Source organism: Saccoglossus kowalevskii, chromosome 20 (assembly GCF_978046115.1).
Source record: "Saccoglossus kowalevskii chromosome 20, keSacKowa6.1, whole genome shotgun sequence".
NCBI classification, from domain to species: domain Eukaryota; kingdom Metazoa; phylum Hemichordata; class Enteropneusta; family Harrimaniidae; genus Saccoglossus; species Saccoglossus kowalevskii.
In genome coordinates this window covers 4,462,689-4,478,759 of record NC_140660.1, presented here as the reverse complement: position 1 = coordinate 4,478,759, position 16,071 = coordinate 4,462,689, and the positions used below count along the sequence as shown (strand labels likewise).

At 33.9% G+C, this 16,071-nt stretch overlaps 1 protein-coding gene, 1 long non-coding RNA gene and 1 pseudogene across 3 annotated transcripts in view; all 3 read left to right on the top strand.

The window, feature by feature from the left end:
• The window catches only part of LOC146729929 (uncharacterized), a 50,967-nt pseudogene extending 43,363 nt beyond the window's left edge, over positions 1 to 7,604 (top strand). The window contains exons 12-18 of the transcript XR_014927969.1: positions 839 to 902; positions 1,505 to 1,611; positions 1,890 to 2,000; positions 2,549 to 2,598; positions 5,215 to 5,387; positions 6,640 to 6,694; positions 7,481 to 7,604. The product of XR_014927969.1 is annotated as an uncharacterized LOC146729929 (transcript). The remainder of the gene's footprint in view (positions 1 to 838; positions 903 to 1,504; positions 1,612 to 1,889; positions 2,001 to 2,548; positions 2,599 to 5,214; positions 5,388 to 6,639; positions 6,695 to 7,480) is intronic.
• Positions 7,605 to 8,931: 1,327 nt separating this feature from the next.
• Positions 8,932 to 10,077, top strand: LOC146729928 (uncharacterized). The gene is made up of 2 exons (XR_014927970.1): positions 8,932 to 9,049; positions 10,044 to 10,077. It is a non-coding gene; the product is annotated as an uncharacterized LOC146729928 (long non-coding RNA).
• Positions 10,078 to 11,325: 1,248 nt separating this feature from the next.
• Positions 11,326 to 14,880, top strand: LOC146729927 (uncharacterized). The gene is made up of 2 exons (XM_085494631.1): positions 11,326 to 11,488; positions 12,429 to 14,880. The coding sequence occupies exons 1-2, from the start codon at positions 11,454 to 11,456 to the stop codon at positions 12,706 to 12,708; spliced, it is 315 nt and encodes a 104-aa protein (XP_085350757.1). The 5' UTR covers positions 11,326 to 11,453; the 3' UTR covers positions 12,709 to 14,880.
• Positions 14,881 to 16,071: the final 1,191 nt, after the last annotated feature.

The following is a 16,071-nucleotide window of genomic DNA, read 5'->3' as shown; positions in this document are numbered from 1 at the left end:
ACTGTCTGACCAACCTCCCCAGCAGTCAATAAATACTGTAAAGGGGTTAATTATTCATTTGGTTTTAATTTTGCTTATTTCGATGACTGGAAAATGCGCTAAATTAAAACCCAGTGAATATGTCAAATTTAGCATTATGTAAATGATAAAACCGTGAATTTAAAACTGACTGAATATGCCTGAAATTCTAAATCAGTGAAATTTAAACCCAGTGAAAATTAATCATTTTACAGTAGACTAAATTTGATTTTGGGATTCTATTTTGACTCAGGATACAAATTCAGTTCTGTTAGAGGGACCACTGTATATAATGCGTTCTTGGTCATTTCTACCCATAGAGGGTGCTCTTGTATGGTAGTGTTTTGATGTCATTCTGTTCTCATCTATAGATTGTGGTACTGTGGATGTATTGTTATTGTTATTGTTTGTTAAAAGTATATTTCCAGTGAAATAATCTCATCAATTTGTGTAGTTGACTTACCCGAAAAATTATGGTATGATCCATAAAAGTACAGGGCTAAAAATAGGTACTCCTTAGAGATAGACTCATGTTATTATAGAGGGTCAGAAAATGTAATTTTTTGGTTTTGGGGGGTGGGAGAGGGTGGGTAATTGATTTTTATGAATTTATTTTGATGATAATTTTGGAGTCAGATATTTTTTTTTTGCACAATTTCCAATTGTTTTAAAATATTTCAAAGGGGTAAAGTCTTTTAAAGGTATTTTTTATTAACCTTCTAGCATTTAAGTCTGGCTACATAAAATCTTTGTAAAATGTTAATACTGTTGTTGCATTGTTTGATTCCATGGTTGTTTACTTGTTGTTGTTTATTTCCAGCTTCTGTTGATCACATTGATGCCACAACATCACCCATGACAGTTGGCAGTGCTGCATCATCCAGGTGAGTCTAACTAATTAATTAAACCATTGCCCATATTTGGGCAACCAGTGTCTGTATATGGGCAGTCATTGGTAATATTTGAGTAATCATTGTCTGTATTTGGGTAACCATTGCCCATATTTGGGAATCTATTGTTCATATTTGGGCAACCATTGTCCATATATGGGCAACTATTGTTAATAGTTGAGCAACTATTGTTCTTATTTGAGCAATCATTGCCCATATTTGGGCATCCTTTGTTCATATTTGGGCAACCATTGCCCATATTTGGGCATCCTTTGTTCATATTTGAGCAATCATTGCTCATATTTGGGCATCCTTTGTTCATATTTGGGCAACTATTGTTCATATATAGGTACCCGTAGTCCATATTTCAGTATCCCTTGTCTATGTTTGGGTACCCCTTGTCCATGTTTGGGTACCTCTTGTCCATATTTTGATACCCATTTTCCATATTTGGTTATCCATTTCCCAGAAACCAGTATAGATAAACTTAAATACAGGAATTCATGTCAAAAGTCTTATTGTAGTTCAAGTTCATTTGCTTTGCCCACCTGAAATCTGAACACTTTTTAATAATATCTTTTATTTGTCTATTTCAGGAGATCTGTCTCAATATCTGGCCATCCTGTTGTACAGGAGTATTTGAAAACTTACCAGACAGTGACGGACTTCAGAGATGAGCTTGTCAAAATACTCACAGAAAAAGGTATGCATCATATCAATTAACCTTTGAACTTTAACCCTTGTAACATCAAGATCAACTTTTGTCACCTTTTGTCACAGAATAATCCAGCATATTTTTTTTTCTAATTTTTTGAAAATTTAAACAAGGTAAACAATAAACTGTAGACTAAAAAGTAGAAAAATCTGTGTTTATGGAGTCATAGTGATGTTTATATTTAAACACTTTTTTCATTATATGGCTATAACTGTTTCTATGACAACCAACTGATTTATGATTTTCTGTCACATTTATCGCTGTAGAATTGATGTCCCACGCTGAGCAGCTTCAGGACACGGCGTCCAATGTCGAGTTCGACAAAGACAGAACGGTTCATTTGCAAATCACTGAGATGAGCCAAGACGTCCATAAAAGTGAGTCAAATCAGATAATCTAATCTGTTTTTAATTCTAGATTTTCATGATTTATACTGTAAATCACTTCAATTTTGCTTTGTTGTTGCCATGGTTACTCTTTGATTCCCTCAATATATCATTTTCTGTTCACCGCAAGATCTCGTTTTATCCATGAAATCAAGCGTAAAAACTAGTCAAAGATTCAACAAATGCGAAAATATTGTTTTGAGTTTTTACACACCTACTAATGTGCTATATACATTTGATGATGGACAATATTGATGAAGTAAAGGTATCTCAACGCCATATTTCGACGTTGAACAATAAGAAAGAGAAATTAAAGTTCAAAAACTAATCATTTGTTTTATGTGGCAGACGCCTCATCCACGTCCTTCGGGCATTACGCGAGGTCTTACAGTGAACGGAAAATCACTCATCATTGTCCATACTGTTAACCGCTTTATTTTCGCTAGTCTGTTGTCATGGTTACTAATTATTGATTCCCTCAATTGTTGTCTTGTTAATTGCAAAGTAGTAAATGATTGTTTTGTTTTTTTTTGTTCTAGTTTTACGTGAAATATCAGAAATTCTGTCTTCCCTTATCAACAATGAATTCGTAAGTATTTAAACGGATTATGTAACCTTAGTTGGCGTGAAAATCTGTTTTGTTGCATTATTAAAGTTCTGGGTTGAGCACTAATCATGAAAACAAACCCACATAACACTCAACAATCCTATTGACTTGTAGCTTTGACTGTGGTATCCCTGGGAGCACATTTATTTGTTGCTTGAATGTAGTCAACAGAAATGGGGAATTATGCCTAAAATCAAGAAATTATCCAAAAAAAATAATTTTGTCAAAATTTCAACCAGGAATATTCAATCATTCAAACAGTTGTAATATTTCATTTTCATGACCTCTAAAGGTCACACATCCTGGTTTTTTCGTCAGTATAAAAATCAAAAATGGGTTTATTTTATCGATTTTTCAGCACAATTTCCAAGACTTGAGTATTTGTTTCAGTTACTTGTGTAAAAATCTTTTGTTAGTGATGATGTCATACTAACAAAGTACCAGGATGTGTGACCTTTAGGGGTCATGAAAGGAGCTTATTGCATTTGATTCCTCTGTGATGTTCAACCTCTGCAGTATTACCATAATCTGATGAATATTCCTAGAATATTAGCATGCATAATTGTGTCAGTAAAAGTGGAGAGCATTTGATATTCATCAATCGCCATGGCAATGTGGTTGTCATAACAGTCTCTGCTACCACACACCTACATGTCTCGTGATAAAATAAAATGTTTTGAAAAATATTTTGCATCAAATGCAGTTTAATGTCAAACAGAAAATTTACATGAAGGTGTTACTTCTTGGTTTTCTCAGGTATTGAATATTAATTAACTATCCTCCAATCAAAAGTCTTGGAATAGATCATGTGACATTTAATGTCACAGTCAGTGAAAGTGTAAGGTCATTTCAGCTACATTGTAAGGACAGTGTAATAAAATGTAGCTGAATGGAAACAATTAATTGCAACAAAAGTACTTTTGTGTTTCATTTTGGGAGATAAAATTCTAGCCTTTTGTTGTGTTTTATAGGGGTTAAGTTGTTTACAAGATGTCAAGTCCTTGTGCAGTGGACGCAGGTTGTGAAATAGTTTCAAACACCAAATTAAACTTTTGGTTATGTTTCACAAAATAAACTTTTAATAAAATTTTATCAATTTTTCAAAAATTTCTATCAAGACCTTTAGATAATGAAAAAATCATTTCCATCTGGTCTAAAATAAACAAAGAATGACTGTGACCGCAAACAAAAAATGAAACTACAATATGGAAATATGAAACACTGTTTTGCTAACATAACAAAATAAATTCCACAAAGTGTTGCCACAGAAAGAAATGGTTACATTGTTAGCTATATTGTTAGCAAAACGGTGTCTCTTACTGCAATATTACCGTACTGTTCTTTTGTTCTTTTGTCACTGTGAGTTATCAAAACAAAACTAGAAATACAACAAAACATGCGCAATTTTGCACCAAAATGAGAAAAATTATGACTTGAACATCGTAGAGGAATCAAAGGTATTAAAAATAGACCATTTTCATGAACACTAAAGGTCACACATCCTGGTACTTTCGTTGGTATGACATCATCACAAACATACAAAATTGTGGCATATTAATGTGCTCCTAACAGAAATATTTCTATTTCTTACACTAATATTTTACTCTAGTCGCTAAAACAGATAGTTAAGTCTAGGAAATCAATAAAATATCAATAAAATAAATTAAAATGAAAACTTTTTTGATTTTCATCTCTACGAAAGTACCAGGATGTGTGACCTTTAGAGGTCATGAAATGTTCTCAAAGTTTGCCTTGATGCCCTTCTAAAAATTACAAACATACCCTATTTTATTTCTACATATATACCACCAAGGCAGTTTTATCAAATTTTGGCCTTGAAAAAGGGAGCTTTCTCAACTCCAAAGATCAAGCCTTGATAATGAAATAATTTTAATTCACAAAACTGCTCCTAAATTCAATTTCTATCAAAACTACAAAAAATTGTGTTGCTTTGAGAATTACAAAACATATAATGATATATTTTTCCCATAATCCCATAAAAATGTCACAAATCGAATGAAGTCACAGACATCTCTAAAAATCACCACATAAAATTCACACCATGATGATTCGCATAACAATACATTTGTTTTGTATGGCCTCGCCTATTATAGTATGCATACTCAAAGGCCGCAATGGGGCGTCATAAAAACTAACTGTCTTTTAGGAGTATATGTTGTTATTAGATATGTACTACATAGAATAATCGGCATGTAGACGACAAAACGAACACAACATGGTTACACGGCTGTAACACTGGAAGGCTTACTTAGATACAAAGTTTCGTATTATTAATTTTGAAATCTTCAGTTATGTTGGTGTGCTCTGGACGGAAGTGCGCATTTCATGGCGGCCGCGCAAAGACGGCACCGGCTAGACAGCCTGGCAGGAAGAATTTATCTGAAACTGCCCGGCGACTGACCCGAACTGGTTGGTCTCGTCAGTCTAGTTTTTATTGGCCGACGAGACAATGACTCAGAAACCAAGTTTGCAGTTATCTGTCTGCACGGAGCGTAATCAGATGTTAATGGCAACGATACGAATAGTGATAATTCAGAGACTAATTATCCAATACGTGTTGTGAGTGTTCGAAAACAGGATCCACGAGTGTCGTCGCTGGGATCACGTGGAATGACCAATCAGACGCTGACAACACAGCATTCACAGCCAACAATGTCGGCCGATACGCAGTCTGTACATCGAGAAGAAAGCAACATGTCCTCCATGACAGAACTTGTAGTGAGGGATTTACAAGATGCACTCAGTAAACTGTAAGTTGAAATGTACTGCACCCGCACTGCGCCCTCTGGTGTCAGAGTTATATTTTAATAATTTGCTGTTACATAATTTTCTTGGATATACTGTAAAATACGTTATTTTTGCTTGGAACTAATTTTGCTATTTTCGCTGAAAAAATGATTCAGTGAAAATGAAATCGACCGAATATATGGTTTTTTTCTATATTTTTCAACTCATCAAAACTCATGAAAATAAACTCCATACAAAACAGCCTAAAAGTCTTTTCAGAGAAAATAAATAGCAGCTAAAATAAAGTATATACAGTATTTCTTGTAAAAGTTGCCAAAAAGTTGAAATATTGCCATTTTAACATTCATTGTGATAGTCCTTAATGTTTTTCCTGCCAAAAATATTTCTACAATATTTCGGAACTTTTTTTCAAATTTCATCATCAATTTTGTTGAACTGAACAGACAAAAAAAGTTATTATTTGTGAATATTGGTTTTCAAATTTGTTATGGAACTAGCCGATTTGTGTCTTATAAAAAATCTTTTGCCACTTCCCACAACATACTGTAAAACATGTTGAAAAAGCGACATGCAATTTTAGCAAATTGTGGTAAAATGACGTAATAGTGAAATGTTGATTGAGCGAATCTCTCTTGTCATTGTTGATTTCCTGTTTTCACAATACTTGTCTGTCACGCATCAAAACAAATACGCAGTTATCATATCCATAAAAACAAAGAAAAACTGTTAAGTGTAATTTGATTTTGTTTGCAATCATAAAAAAACTGATTCAACAGCGATTTAAAAAGCCGGTATCGTTGCTGCGTTACATCCAGAATATTGACCTTTTATATTGGGACTCAAAAATTACTAATTACTACTAATTTCCGTAATAATATATTAGTATCACTTTAATTTATTTATTTTCATTGAAATAATGACCACAATGAGTACGTTTATTTTTTTGTGTTAATTTACTTTTCAATAATGTGTATCCATCATGTCAGTACGGTGGAGAAAAGAAGACGTTTGGCGGCCATTTTGAATTTATAATAAAGTCATTAGCGACATCTTGAATTAGCGAATCAGTTTTCCCTTTCAAATTTTGATCAAAATAAATTCCGTCATTTTTTCTTAGAAAAATGGCGCCCTCTTGTGTGGAGTTGGTTAAGGATTCCATATTATGATTATTCATGTAAAATACATTTACCTTTTTTTTAGAAAAGTATTTTGTATTTATATTAATGCATCTTGTGTTTATGTTTGTCATTACAGTAAAGATGAGAAGAAACGAGACAAAAAGGAATATGAAGAACAGTTGAAGTACCGGGTAAGTGTTTCTCCAAATCTTGAATAATTGACACTAATTAACATATTGTAAACCAAGGGTTTATGAGATAAGGGTAAGCAAGGGGTGTGATATAAGATGAAGATCTCGCGAGAATTGATGAAATCACATGAATTGTGAGATGATCACGAAATCCCAAGAGAAACCCACATTTCTAGAAATTTGATTGCAAATTAGTGAATCTAGGAAAGAACTGATCTGATATAAAAAACTGGAAAAATCATGCTCTGAAAAACTCAAAATGTCATCCTGCAATCTTTCAAACCCTCCATAAAAATACTTTTGAAAGTTACATGTGTAAATATGCTACGAATATATGCACAATATAAAAATAATATAAGGTTATTACGAGGTTACCTCAAAGTATGCACGAAGACAGAGGTTGATGCGGCAGAGTACTGTCTGAGTGCATACTTTGAGGTATCTTCATAATAACCTTCATAATTATTATACATCTTTTCCTACCAAGGATACATCATGGGAATGCTGAAATCTAAAATATTTAGAACAGAATCAGCGAACTTCTTTGTATGGAGTCCAGTCAAACCCTGGTGGCAGCCATGTTTGTTTTTATTATTAGAGGACACTTACACGCATAATCATTCCATATTTGGAATTCGCATTTCCTAATATGATAGGATGAAAATACCCCGTAAAATATCGCAAAATTACGGCACGCTGTAACTTATGGCGTTACGGTGACAGATGTATAATAATATTATAATTATAGCCATGTTTGAAATGTTTTTTAATTGTTTTTTTTTTTAGTCATAATGCTGTTGTTATGATGGAGATGCAGGACATGATAACTGAACTACAACGTGAATTGAATGCAGCTGCCGCAACCGCCGGACGTTATGGTTCAAACTTACCAAGTCGTGAGCAGGATTCGGCCATTATGTTCACACGGTTGGACTGGGAACGTAACCAGCGTGCTCTTAAGAAAGGCGTGGCATCTGAGAAGGTACAGAGTGAGGTTTACAACAATGCAGTGGATGCGATGGAGCAGTACGTTGATTTGCCGTCACAACGATTAGTTCATCTCGTTAAAAAATATACGCACCATGTACAGATGAAACAAATAGAAGGTATGCGTAAATGAGATTATTATTGCCCATATTTGGGCTTTCAGTGACATCACAAATCTAGTTTAGGATTCATTTGACCAATACATGTCGTAAAAATATTATAATATATTTAATTTTTGCTTATCATACCGGAGAAGTTAAACGACCGTAGGGTATCATGTGTGACGTTGTCCTTAACCTTTTTACCTCCAGACTTTCTCGCTCGAATTTTTCTGGACTTTTTCTTATATTCTTCAACATTTCTTGAAATGAACTTGAATTTTGGAGCCGACAGACAATTTTTTTTTTAAATTTTCAGTTATTACTCAAAAAAATTGCCTATTTCACCTCCAGACTTTCTCGCCCGAATTTTTCGGCACTTTTTCTTATATTCTTCAACATTTCTTGAAATGAACTTGGATTTTGGAGCCGACAGACAAAATTTTATTCAATTTTCAGTTCTTACTCAAAAAATTGTCTATTTTTGTCCCAATCTTCTGAAGGAAAGTGCAAGACTATAAATACGACTATTTTATGAATTTTGATGAAAAGAGGGAATTGGTGTTGAAAAAGTTAGCTTGTGGCCTACCATGTTGTGTATTAGCATATATCACTAATGTATCCAACACACCACACCGTTTAGCAACAGAGGGCTTCTGTAACTTATTGGTGTATTTACAAACACCGTTCACTGTGCATCAATATTGTTTCAATCAGTGATAAATAAAAATATTTACTTTTTAGACATTTTCTAAATTCTAAATGATAAACAACTTATTTCATCCAATCTACGTCATTTTGATGGTACAGTAGAAATTTATCAATCACAAGTCATTGGAAAGGTGAATTGAGTGTCATTCCTTTATGACACCTTACCCCCCGAACACCATGTCCTAGAAACAAAACACCATGGCCCTCGGACGGCATACTCTATGATGCCATATACCTCATGGACACCTTGCCCTGGTATGTCATATTTCCCAGGAATGTCATTCCCAAGATGTCATGCTTGTTTTAACTTTGTAACATCAGTAATCGTCAATATTTTTGTTCCGTTTTTTTTTTCTTCCAGAGGGCGTACGTCAGAACTTAGATGACGATGTGTTTAATTTATTGGACAAAATGGAGGCATTACAAAACACAGTAAGTGGTAAAAGTTGTAAAACATATTAAACTGACATTCCTCAATCCCTGGGATTGCAGCATGGAATTATGGGAATACAAGTTCAAAGTTCATTAATTCATTAGATGTATTTACTATGAAATGAAGGTCATTACAGTTTAAATTTATTCACTGTTACTGAAAACTATCGTAATCTGAATTGAACAACAACACATTTAAAGGGCGACATGTTTTGCTGAATGTCGAAAAGGCCGGTGGTCATCGTGCCACGTCCTGTTCGATATGGGACTCAAAGCGACGGATACAACGCGTGTAAAATACATTGTATGTTTACATGAAATTCGAACGTGCGCTGGGCGACGACCACCGCGCTTTAACCTTTTAAAAGCATTGGTCAACTTTTGCCATAGAATGGATCAAAATCGGCAGACGATGGGAAATAATATGTACAAATAGCTCAAAATTAAAACATAAATTAAGGCAGGGAAAAAAAATCCTCTGCTCTTGTTTCATGGAAATGTTAAAATGAGGTGGCAAGACGTTTCTTTTTTCTTTTTGATTACTGAGCTAAAATGGGGAAATTTGTGTCAAGTGCGAGTACAAGCGCATTTTGGAATGTTTTAGAAGGAAAAAAAAAACGTCTGAGGCGCATAGTTCAAAATGATGTGCATGGAAACTAGAAACAGAGATATTTTTTTTTCTCAACCTTACAAAAAAATACAAAAATAATTGAAAATGTCTTTAATCCCTATCTATTGGTACTGCATTACATATTTTCGATTTGTCTATTTAACTTTTTGTTGTTAAAATCTACACATATACAACGTATATTTGTAACTGTGGCATGCAATATCTGCTGTAATATTTGTAGTCCTGCTATCTAATTTGGGACGTAAAAACCAATAAAAACAACTGTACCAGAACTTGTTGAGAGCCGTTGACAGCAACACTTGAAAAAAAACAATATTCTTTTACACAGGCCTTTCAATGTCCATTATTCTCACTGCTAGATATATTGTTGATTTAAAAAATGAAAATGAAATAACAATAACAAAATTATATGTCCCTGAAAATATGATAAAAATTTTTGTTGCATAAATATTGCCTTTTCTTAATCTGACCGCCATTTTGTTTTCACCAGAGAGCACAGCGATGGAACGACAGAATGGATGAAATGGGAGAAGAAAGATTACGACTAGCGCACATACTTATGGATACGCTCTCAATGATAGAGGAAGAATCCGGAATATTTCTAATCAAACCTATTTATTAATGGAAAGGAAAGTAAGTTGACTTTTCCTCACTTTATTTTAGCTCCACTGTTGACTTTGTCGAGCGGAGCTTATCATATGAGTGATTGTCCCTCGTTGTCCATGACAATGTTTTACTTTTTCAACTTCTTCTTGAAAACTACAAGCCTGAATGCTTTGATACTTGGTGTATATGTACCTTGGGTAGACCTCTCTCAGATTTGTTTGTTTCATGATGATATCTTCAATTTTCTAATTTTGGTGAATATTTTTGGTAAAAAGTGATATTTTCAACTTCTTTTAAAAAAACACAAGTCTGATTGATTTTATATTACATATATAGGTACTACATGTGGACTTCTTTCAGATTTGTTAATTTTGTGGTGATATCTTCAATTATTATTTTTGTAATTTTTGGTAAAAAGTGATATTTTTGAATTCTTGTTGAAAACAGCAAGCTGGTTGCTTTGATACTATACATATTGTTCATTTTCTAATGTTCTTTAATTGAAATGTGCATTGCTAACAGCGGAGCTATCTCAGCTGACAGGCTGCTTGTTATTATTATGTAAACAGTGATCATAGCGTTTAGGAGCATTTGTCGTATTGCTGTGTCTAGTGCCCTCTAGAGTTACATAATTTGCTGTTTCACAATATTCTTGGATAAACTGTAAAATACTTTATTTTCGCTCTTTTTGGTGAATGAGTTATTCAGTAAAAATAAAATCCAGAGAATATACCTTTTTTCTATATTTTACATTCAACTCATCAAAAATCAGTGAAATTAATTTTCATACAAAACACCCATAAAAATATTTTAGCAAAAATTAATTCCAGCTAAAATATTTTATAGTAATCATAAAGGGCTGTTTAGTGTATGAAAGATTCAATTTCAATTCAATTTTTGCTGAAAAGACTTTTTGGGTGTTATGTATGGAGTTTGTTTTCACTGATTTTTTTCCACAAATTTAAAAGAACAGCAAAAAATGACATATCTAGATGCCTTGTTGAAAATTTAATGAGTGGAAAAAAAAAATCAGATCTATCGTCACTGTTTTGAATTGATATATTCTGTCGTTCAATATTTACAGTGCTCGCTTTGATCGTTGTCACTGCAAGTTAAAATTTGAAAGACTTACGTAATTTTCATTTTTGCTTTATTTTCAGGGGTTATCTTTCCAAGTATACTGGTAAAATAAGTAACAATTACAGACCCCCTAAAATGATTAGTAGGACAATGACCCCACTACGTGAGGGCACACCTATGAATACGGTACCAGCACCAACGCCAGCGTCCATCCATGCTAGCAAGTCTACTCAGAGACCATCCACTCGGGTACGAAGATGTTTTTCTTTAATTTTTGCAAACTTTTATGATATTATGGTAAATTATTTTTTAAAAAACGATAAAAGTTCCATCACAAGAGGGCGGTCTTCGACGGCCCCATGCCAAGTCAAGTGCTAGCAGCGGACGGAGTAAGTCAGTCTCCATTACTCCTTCCCTTATCGGTAAGTACAATGAATAATAACTATTTGAATACTCAGAATAATTTTTAACATCATAATTCTTCCTCCTTTCCTCCGCTGGTGTTGTGACTCTACAAATATTATTTAATTGGCTATAGTTCTCGGTCAGAATTTTCAAAAAATGTACATCTTGATTCAAAAATTTTGAAAAATTCTGAATAAAATTATGCATTTTGATTTTGTGAAATGAGAAGGAGGCTGACATTGTTGTTCTTCAAAGAATGAATTATACTATAAACAGTTATTAAAAAATTCGTTGCTAGAAATGTTCATAATTTAACACCTCAAGTGTGTGTTAAGACAAAGACCTAAATAAAATGTTGAATTTACCAAAGTCACAATTCATAAAAATAACCCGCATAATGTTTATCATAATTTATAATAATTTATCATAATTGAAAAGAAAAAAAATATTTTGATCAGGATCAGTGGATGATTGGAAATTATGCTCATTAAGAAATTTTTGTTAAAATACATGAAAATACAGTTCCTGCAAATTGCGCCCTCTAGTGTTCTGTTCTGAGATGTCAAATTGGTGAATATGCCTTTCATGCAGTGCTAATTTCGTTATCATTCACAAAATAAAACCTGCATATTTTTTCAAAAATTTAAATCAATACCTGTCATCAATGGGGAATTATGTCCGTTTGGTCCCAAATTAATGTGAAAAAGTAATCAAAATGCAAAATGTTGCAACCAATTTTGATGGTCAATGGATAAATTTTCTCATCTTTGTTCTTTCTCATCAGAAACCCCAATTACACCGGTACATCAAGCATCATCACCGAACACTCCTCCTGGATCTTCCGTAGAACCGACACCGTTGCCAACGGATACACCAATAGGTCACATCACGAAGGTCGTTGCAAGGTCACCATTGCAGTCAACTACTCACAGTTTTACAGCGGTGGAAGCCGAATCATAAAACGTCTGCAATTTCTCTTAAATACTGTGAACTGCTTTAATTTCACACAAGAAAAATTTCGAGAATTACTGAAAATTTACAAATTTCGTAGATGTGAAAATTAAAGCCGTGGAGTTGTCACCTGCGCATGCGGCAAACGGCCATAGCGTGTTGTTGTTTACAACAAGCATCTTCCCATGAGCCTTTGCATTTTCCCATCGTTGCTTGGAACTCGATTCTCGCACAAGCGCAGGTGACGATCCTCTCGCTTTAAGCTGTTAACAATGCAGTTGAAGTGCCATACTGTGTCATGTCTGGAATGGGTCACAAGACAAATATGTGGTTTGTTTTATACAACATTCAAACTTGAGCTATGTATGTAGCACTTTATTTTATTAACGTGCGAACATTTTGTTAACTTTTTCAGTGTTCACCAGAACAGACACTTTAATTAAAATGAGATCACAGATTTTTGACCTAAAATGCTTAATTTTTATTTCCAGCATTTCAATTTCTTTTTTGCAAAAATCTGAATGTGCTGAAATAAAACCAGGGAAGGTTAAACCAGATAATTTTTTACCTCTAGAAATTGTTTGCATCGATGATCCCTGGATGATTGTGAGAAAAATTTTTACTGAAAGTCACTATGACTTAGGGGGCCTTAAGTCCCTACAGTCAAATATTCATTGTGACTTAGGGGGTCTTAAGTTTCTCACTTTTTTGATGGTAACTTAAGGGGTCTAAAGCCCTTCAGTAAAATGTTCACTGTGGGTTTGGGAGTATTAATTCCCCTCCATAAAATATTCACTTTCTCATTAAATTTTGTTTCTAGCAAGTAAATTCAGTTTAAATCTTAAAGAAAGTTAGTGACTGCCATGAGTGTTAACAGAGAATATCACTATTGGGCCATCCAAGCAAAACAATGAAGGAAATATAAACATTTGCATGCATTTGCTGGTATTGGAATTACCATCGAAAGTCAAATCATCGAAAGTCAAAGTATTTTTCTTCCCTCTTCTTGAGTTGCTTTATTTTTGTTTCATTGTGTAAGAAATGTGTGAATTACAGTGACAATTTCTTTTTTTTTAAGTAAGTATTTTCTTGTTTTTCATTAACCCCCAATTAATTAGTTGGTTCGTCCCTTGCTAAAAGTTGGTTTGTTTCTATAGATACAAATGAAGCAGTCCTATGGATAAACCAGGGGGGGCGACCAATCAAGGTTGTGACACTGAATACTGCAAAGATTGATATATTTGGCATTGGATTTCTGGAGAATTCTAACCAATTTTGACCACACCTTCTGGTGAGTCTGATGACAGTGTGCAAACAGGTTTTCCAATTGTTGCCTGTGATGGCAGTGATAGTAGTATGGTTCCAGCCTTCTCACCACTAAAGTGTGTCAATATAATTGGCTGCCTACCACTGGCACCTAACATTCAGACCAATCATAGAGCTGCTTGTTTTTCTACATGTTTTTATCAATGTATCAAAATTCTGCCTTATCTATATGCTACTTACAAGACTGTGTCTGATTGGCTACCCAGCCCCAACACCTTACAGTCAGATCAATCAGAGAGCAGCTTGTTTTTCGACAGGTTTTTTTTTATTGTATCAAATTCAGCCTTGTATATATATTCTCAACTCAACAAAAATCATTACTCTGATAACCTTTGACCTCAATAGTGACACTCATAATTTTTTGCTAAACCTGTTATTGCAGTTTTCTCTAAAATTTTGCACAAATCATGTAAATTGTAGCAAATTCTGTTCATTGCATCCAAACAATGCTATTAAAGTTAAAATATACACTAAAGGTGGAAACAGTAATGTATATATTGTTTATATAATAATATTGTCATTTTTTTTACTCGCTAAATTATTAGTTGCGCTTCGAAAATATGCCGATTTCTTTTTAACATGAATTATACTTTCACTATATCGCGTTCTTCATCCGTCTGTCACTCCACTTCGGAGAGCCAAGCGGAGAAACAGACAGAGGAAGCTAGGATAATTAATTATGCTTTTAACAATTTTGATTTTGAATAACCAATTTCCTCTGCAAAAACCTACAGAATAAAAATAGATTTTAATTTGTATAGTTTTGAATGTAAATTTGATCATTTTTAAGACCGTCCAATGTCGCAGCACCACCTAGTGGTGGAATTTATTTACCTTTTGTTTTTAAGTGTTATTTAATGGTATTATTGAAACTTTGTCATGTGAAACTTTTTGTATTGTTTTTTTTTTAATTAATTTTAATATCATGGCACTCTATCAATAAAAATCCTTTCTATCAATCTTCATTGTTGCATTTTCTTTTTCAATGGAAAAAAAAATGTTTTTTAAAATGTAATTTATTATATACTCTCACTCCTGATGTAAGTGTCTGAAAAAAATGACACTCAGTAATCACCGCTAACTTGCGATCCGCAGTTACAACGTTGAAAACAAGTTGTAATATTAACCGGGTAATGTATTCAACTCTCTTAATTTATCTTTGGGTGCGAGATATAAATGAGTGCAGTAGACTGCAGACCTTTTTTCATAAGTCTGGCGCCCTCACAGTTTCATGTGGGAGAGTCCTTTCAGTTGAACTCTGTATTTGCTGCATGCATAGGCAAAGAAATTTAGCTGGAGACAAAATTTTGGTGAAGGATCGAAAACGTTCGTTTCCAAAGTTGCACAAATTTGCTAGAGAGTCAGAGATGTTGGTTGAATTGCGAAAATTCAGAACAGTTGGTTGCAAAGTTGAAAATATAAGCCAGGAAATCAAGAAAGTGGAAAGTCAAAAAATTTGCAAAACCCAACAAGAAAGTCAGTTTGAAAGCTGGGATGTTGAAAATGTTGGTTTACAAAGTTGCAGAAGTAAGGTAAAAAGTCAACAAAAATTGAATGTCAAATTACAAAGGTTTGCTGAAAGTAGAAAAATAGGACAGAAAATTGTCTTGGAATGTTGCAAAAGTTAATTGGAAAGTTGAAAATGCTGGTTGCAAATTTGCCACAGTTAGATAGAATTAGAAACGGTTAGTTCGATCGCAAAATTGAAAATGTGGGTTGAGTTCACTCTGATCAAACTAACTTAATATGTGATATTGGAATGTGCCAAATTGTGTTCCCTACAACACCGTGCAAGCATATTTTTTTCCTTGGTGTCTAGCTTGAATTGATTTTAAATATACCCCCCCCCCATGATTTTTAATGGTTTAATGGGGGGGGGGACTGGAGGCGCCCAAGCTTGCAAGGTCGTGTAAGCAATACAACCAAGGCTGAGGACAGCAAAAGCTGTATCCAGTCAATAAAAATTTTATTATATACCGGGGTACCTTATGGGTGTAATTACCATGGCATGACTTTAAACACATGATGCATTTTGTTGACATTTCAGTTGAACAAACATAGAATGTACACTTATACACTCATGTGACTGCACTCAAGTCACTGAGTAAACTCTCATTTTGTGCTTGAAACAGTCACATTAAGGTTGAACA

Coding starts and splice junctions, on each gene's coding strand:
- LOC146729927 (XM_085494631.1), top strand. CDS start 11,454: ATGCTAGCAAGTCTACTCAGAGACCATCCACTCGG. Junction 11,489..12,428: donor CTCAGAGACCATCCACTCGG/GTACGAAGATGT, acceptor CTTTCTCATCAG/AAACCCCAATTACACCGGTA.